The sequence below is a fragment of the Lampris incognitus genome, chromosome 19 (genome assembly GCF_029633865.1).
Source record: "Lampris incognitus isolate fLamInc1 chromosome 19, fLamInc1.hap2, whole genome shotgun sequence".
Lineage (NCBI taxonomy): Eukaryota > Metazoa > Chordata > Actinopteri > Lampriformes > Lampridae > Lampris > Lampris incognitus.
The window spans coordinates 4,324,214-4,331,015 of record NC_079229.1 but is presented as its reverse complement, the minus strand read 5'-3'; the positions used below and the strand labels follow the sequence as shown (position 1 = coordinate 4,331,015).

The window sequence follows — 6,802 nt, the reverse complement described above, 5'->3', positions numbered from 1 at the left end:
TCTCCCTCTCACCTCTCTCTCTCTCTCTCTCTCTCTCTCTCCCTCTCTACCCTCTCTCCTCTCTCTTCTCCCCCCCCTCTCCTCTCTCTCTCCTCTCTCTCTCTCTCTCTCTCTCTCTCTCTCTCTCTCTCTCTCTCCCCCCTCTCCCCCTCTCTCTCTCTCTCTCTCTCTCTCTCCTCTCCTCTCTCTCTCTCTCTCTCTCCTCTCTCTCGCTCTCCTCTCTCTCTCTCTCTCTCTCTCTCTCTCTCCTCTCTCCTTCTCTCTCTCCTCTCTTCTCTCTCTCTCTCTCTCACTCTCTCTCTCTCTCTCTCTCTCTCTCTCTCTCTCTCTCTCTCTCCTCTCTCTCTCTCTCTCTCTCTCTCCCCCCCTCTCTCTCTCTCTCTCTCTCCTCGCCTCTCTCTCTCCTCTCCTCTCCCTCTCTCTCCTCCCTCTCCCTCTCCCTCTCCCTCTCCTCTCTCTCTCTCTCTCTCTCTCTCTCTCTCTCTCTCTTCTCTCTCTCTCTCTCTCTCTCTTTCTCTCTCTCTCTCCCTCTCTCTCTTTGTGAATGAGTGAGGAGTTTTGCTGTGTTCTGAGTAAAGCCTTGCCACATTTGAAGGTTGTAACACAAAACTGATTGAAGTTCCAGGTTTACAAAACAATCACTTCCGCAGGTCAGTACACCCCGAGGAAGGCCCGTCATGACCCGAATGCTGGATTCTGGTGTAGTAAATATCAATAGGCGTACCGGTGTGCTTGGGCTGGTTTGTTATTCAGTGGATATACATGTACTGCTCTGTGACCTGGAGCCGAACCACGGTGTGCAAACTCTTCAATTTGACGTGTTCTGAAAATACTGCCCATACCAGTGGTTAGCTAGTGATGGTCACTGACAGAAGATACCGACCTCTTTATTTACCACCAGACCGCTCATTACATGTAAATCACGCTGAAGGCGTCAAAGATTAATTTACCACAGCCTACTCATCACCGCCATGCTGTTCAGGCAGATTGCGCTTCAGATTGATTCGTTAGGCCTAAATGGTGTTCGACACAAAGCACAAAGCTTTGATTCCACTTCTGGTACTGTTCTCTGTAAGCCGATGGAAACAACATTAAGACACGCCCACTTCTCCATACACGCCCACTTCTCCATACACGCCCATTTCTCCATACACGCCCACTTCTTCATACACGCCCACTTTTCTTTACACGCCCACTTCTCTAAACACGCCCACTTCTCCTTACACGCCCACTTCCCCATACACGCCCACTTCCCCATACACGCACACTTTTCCTTACACGCCCACTTCTCCATACACGCCTACTTCTCCTTACACGCCCACTTCCCCATACACGCCCACTTCTCAATACACGCCCACTTCTCCTTACACGCCCACTTCCCCATACACGCCCACTTCTCCATACACGCCCACTTCCGCCGACACCCAGGTGTAAATTATGGACAAAATCACATTCTGTTACAGCCTGCAAACATGTCGCAAAAACACAAAGTGGAAGTGGGACAGTAGCTAACAGTTGTAGCGTAGTTAAATGCTGCATTGCTGTTGTTTTTTTCTTCAACCTTTGCCATAAACGCACCCTGGAGCTGATGCCAGTCGCTAAAAAGCAAAGCTGTCACCAATACACATCTGCAGCTGCAGGATTTTCTGATTGTAGTAACGATGGGGTGGTTTGGTCGTTTGGGGGATGGCTATAAAGAGAAGCTAATCTTCTTTCAGCTCGTTCCCTGTTTCTCAGGGGTCGCCACAGCGGAGTTTTGCCCTCCATGGCTTTCTGTCCGAAGCATCCCTCTCCCGCAGTCCAACCCTCCTCATGTCCTCCTCTATCTGGTCTCTCCATCTTTTCCTTGGTCTTCCTCTTTTTCTTTTGCCAGATATTTCCAGGTCAATACCATTTTTCCTATATAGTCTATGCCTCCTCTCTGTACATGTCCAAACCATCTCAGTCTTGTCTCTCTCAACTTCTCATCCATTCCTCTGATCTTGAACGTAGCTCTCACTTCTTCATTTCTCTTCCGGTCTTTTCTAGTCACTCCCAAGAACCAATGCAGCATGTTCATCTCTGCTACCCGTAATGTAGATTCTAGCTTCTCTGTTGTTGCCACTGCTTCCTTACCATACAGCATGGCAGGCCTAACCATTGATTTGTATACCTTGCCCTTAATCCCTCAACGGCATTCTTTTGTCACAAAGTACTCCAGCTACCTTTCTCCGTGAACTCCACTCATATTATGTCCTTTTCTTAACTTCCTTCTTACCACCACCTTCTGTCTGTATTGTCGTTCCCATATACTTTAATTCATTAACTTCTGGAACATCTTGTCCTCCTAAGGTCAATCCTGGACTTTCTACTTGCTAATTTATACACCAGTACTCAGTCTGTTCTGCTGATCTTTAGCCCTCTAATCTCTAGCACTTCTCTCCGATCTTCAAGGTCTCTCGCCATCCTTTCTTTGTCCTCGTTTGCCAGCATGATGTCATCAGCAAACATCATGCTCCATGGGGGCTCTTTCTTAAGGTGTTCTGTGAGGCTGTCCACCAGTATCATAAACAAGAAAAGGGCTCAACACCGATCCTTGATGCAGTCCTACCTTTATCTCAAACTCACTTGATGTTCACACTGCATATTGAACTACGGTCTTACGGTCCCTGTACATGTCCTGGATTATGCTGATGTACTTTTCTGCCACTCCTTTTGCTCTCAGTCAATACCACAACTCCTCTCTCGGTACTCTGTCATATGCCTTCTCCAATTTGAGCCCCAGGGTAGTCCAACCTTGGGGGTCATCCTGGGTTGTCCTCCGTCTGGAGTTTGCATGTTCTCCCCTTGTCTGTGTGGGTTTCCTCCGGGTGCTCTGGTTTCCTCCCACAGTCCAAAGACATGTAGGTCAGGTGAATTGGCATTACCAAATTGTCCCTAGGTATGAATGTGTGTTTGTGTGTGGGGGGGCGCTATATGATGGCCTGGTAGCCTGTCCAGGGTGTCTCCCCACCTGCCGCCCAATGACTGCTGGGATAGGCTCCAGCATCCCCGCGACCCTGAGAGCAGGATAAGCAGTTTGGATAATGGATGGATGGATGGAATCTCTTTGTAAATTTGGGTTTGGACATTTTTTCTGCAAGACTATATAATTCCGGGAACTGCTCTATTAGACTCAAGCATGGGACTTCACCACATTTCAACCTCACCAAAGGGGTCAGGAAAGGTTGCCCAATCTCTCCGTATTTGTTCCTTCTTGCTGCCCAACTCCTCGCAACATTCATTCTTAAGAGTGATGTCCAAGTAATTTCTATAACAGGTCGTTAGATAATCATCAGTCAACTTGCTGATGATACTACATTATTTCTAAAGGATGCATTGCAGGTTTCCAAGGTGATAAATCACATCAAGGTATTTTCTGAAGCTTCAGGTCTCTCCTTAAATACAGGAAAATGTGAACTTCTGGCCATTAAGGAGTGTATCAGTCCTTCTATATACAACATCCCTGTAAAGAGCCAAGTCAGCTATCTGGGGATTGTGGTGACTAAGAATGCAAATCAATCAATCAATCAATCAAGTTGCATTTTATATGGTGCTTTTCTAGCAGGAAGCATAGAAATGATTTAACGTATGGCTACAGAGAGACTTAACCCTCAGAGGTAGAATTCTCTTAACCAAAGCAGAAGGACTATCCAGAATAACATATGCTGCACTTTATCTCTCCATTTCCCATTCCCCATGCTGTAGTTTGCTTGTTTTGTTTTGTATTGTTTTTTATTGTATGTGAACCCGGGGGATCCGGGTTCGCGTCCTGGCTGCGGCGGTTCGCGGCTGCCCCCCCGAATTCGCTACAGGTATGTTATGTTGGCTTGTTCATGACACTTCCGCTTGAAGCCAGCAGCACCGTGTCCGCCCCATTTCTTCTAATCTCCTCTTACAGAAGCCCAACCTTCTAGTACCCCTGTAGCGAATTCAGGGGCAGCCGCCGGGAACCGAACCCGGACAGCCCGCACCACAGCAGACCGCGCTAACCAGTCAACTAATGGGCCTGACCCGTTAGCCAAGGGCCATTCCTACGGGAAGCTCGTCCCCGCAGCTCCCTCACGCCTCTGGGCGCACGGCCTCACCATCCCACTTCGGACACCGGTGTGGCGAATTCAGTGTGCAGCCGGGAATCGAACCTGGGTTCCCCGCACCACGGGCGACTGCTCTAAGCGGTCAACTAAAGGGTTCGACCCGAAGGAAGGAGAAGCCAGTATCAACAGCAAACCTTAATTCCACCGCGAGTGTCCTGCAGCAATAACCCCACAATTCCGTTGGCGATAAATGAACAGGATAACTCAGATGGGCCGTCACACCAAGTGCGCTGTGTAGGAATCCGACCTGATAGACGAGGCGCCTTCCCGTTAACTGTCCATTTTCTGCTGAAGATCTTGGATAAAAAAAGACGCAACGTTTGTGAACATCGAAGTGTTTGTTGCGTCAGTAGTTGAGAAGTCCCCTCTTCAGTAAGTACTGTCTCTTTAACAGACTTCAGTAAGTACTGTCTCTTTAACAGACTTCAGTAAGTACTGTCTCTTTAACAGACTTCAGTAAGTACTGTCTCTTGAGGAGACGTCGGTGTTTACGTCATCTCGTGAAGAACAGGTTGATCTCGCGGTAGGTATCGCGAATAAGCGAGATCTCGTCGTGGCTTCAGTATTCTGCAGCGCCTTGCTACGTTTCAGCCTTTTTTGAGAGCGTTGTCGGTAGGTTAAGGGTTGAATCAACATCTAGATCCCTAACATAATATTATCTGTTGTCATTTTGAGTTCGGATGACATGCTACATTGTATTAGCGCATAGTGCATTGCGTGTGTTTGCTGATATTGTTGATCTGATACACTACACGGACGCTGCACAACTTCCCGACTTCTTGCAGAAGAATGTCAGACTCACAAAACAGAAGGTGCGTGTGAAACAGTTTTGAATACAGTTGCTTTGAAGAGCACCTATGCAGCTTTAACCAGACCAGCCCTGGATTATGGCGGTGCTGTGTTTGGTTCGGCTGCTGCAGGTACTTCATTAAGAAGGCTACACACGACCCAGGCTCAAGCCTCAACGTCAGCACTTGATGTAGAAGTTGGAGAAAGGCCACTTTATTTAAGGAGGGGACGGTTAATGGCTAATTACTTGGCAAATCTCCAGGGGCGTAAAGATTCACACCCTACAAAACAGATTTGAGCTATGAGTTGGGAAAATAACACACTTATAAAAAAGAGCGTTTGTTTAATGTTGCGTTGCTGTAAAGCCCCTTGAGGCAAATTAGTCATTTGTGGTATTGGGCTGTACAAATAACATCGACTTGACTTGAGTGTCGTGCGGACACCAGAGTCAGCTAAACTTTAATTGTTGGTTATGAAACAACCTTTGAATGTGTTTAAAATATTGTAACGTGGATGGATAAGGAGACCCGCTGGCCGCTGGTTGGCGGGTCTGATTCTCTAGTCTAGCGGTTAGCGATGTCTCCTGCGGTGCGGGCGATGCGGGTTCGCTTCCCGGCCACGGCACTTCCTGTGGATGCGTTGTCCCCCGAATTCACTACAATACCTTTAATACCTGCCTTAGTTCATCCGTCCATTGTCTTAACCGCTCATCCTGCTCTCGGGGTCGCGGGGATGCTGGAGTCTATCCCGGCAGTCACTGGGCGGCAGGTGGGGAGACACCCTGGACAGACCGCCAGGCCATCACAGGGCCCTAATAATAATAATAATGATGATAATAATAATAACAATGACGATAATAATAACAATAATAATGACGATAATAATAATAACAATGACGATAATAATAACGATAATAATAATAACAATAATAATAATAACAATAATGACGATAATAATAATAACAATGATGATAATAATAACGATAATAACGATGATAATAATAATAATGACGATAATAATAACAATGACGATAATAATGATAATAATGACGATAATAACGATGATAATAATAACAATAATGACGATAATAATAATAATAATAATAATAATAATGACGATAATAATAATAATAATAATAATAATAATAATAGGGTCAGTAGAGGCTCAACCCCTCCTCCACGTGGCACGGACCGGGCAGCACACCTATGGCCAGCCAGCAATACAAGCGGCCAAAGGGGCTCTGGCAAAACCACAAGCCCCGAGGCTCTGAAACACCAGGGGAGGGGGGTGGTGGTTAGCCTGCCTCCTGGGCAGGAGAGGCTCTCTAACCTCGGTCGGTACCTCTCCTGGAGCAGGTATTTCGCCAACATGCTGGTGGTTGTGCAACCTAAAACCCACTAAAACCGTTTTATTATGGAGACTGGTATTACCCGAGCTTCACACGCGGGTCGCCCAGGACCGCGACCTGCAGGGGGGACCCAGGCTGGGTCTGGTTGTGTATGTTTATGCACGCATGCTCACTTTACATACACTCACGGTGTTGCGTCCTCTCCGTTTTACCTTGCTCCACCTCCCCAGCAAAGCACGTGGCGCTGAGCGTGTCGTCATCGTCGCGGCGGTTGGGGGAGGAGCCATGCGTCCGCCGGCTCATGCGGGGCGTGTGAGGGGTTAAAGAGCAGCGTTCACAAGCTCGATGCCAGCTGTTGTGGCTCCAACGGGCCTCCTAGTCATGACCTATAAAACACCAGATCACAAACGTTTAAGGCACCCTCACTGGCGGATTAATTAGTTTCGGAGGGGGAATTACCAGCACGCTCAAAAAAAAAATTCGGGTTTTGAGCATAGAGACGCGCGCATTATCAGCTTTCCGTGCTTTTACTTTGAAGGGCAGAGCCGCG

The 6,802-nt window shown here is 47.5% G+C and overlaps 1 protein-coding gene across 1 annotated transcript in view; it reads right to left on the bottom strand.

The window, feature by feature from the left end:
* LOC130130108 (cerebellin-2-like) overlaps positions 1-6,555 on the bottom strand; it is a 7,900-nt gene extending 1,345 nt beyond the window's left edge. The window contains exons 1-2 of the mRNA XM_056299839.1: positions 6,465-6,555; positions 6,335-6,369 (exon numbers count right to left, since the gene is read on the bottom strand). Of these exons, the coding sequence (XP_056155814.1) occupies positions 6,335-6,369; positions 6,465-6,555 (126 nt within the window). The remainder of the gene's footprint in view (positions 1-6,334; positions 6,370-6,464) is intronic.
* Between the last annotated feature and the right edge of the window lie 247 nt (positions 6,556-6,802).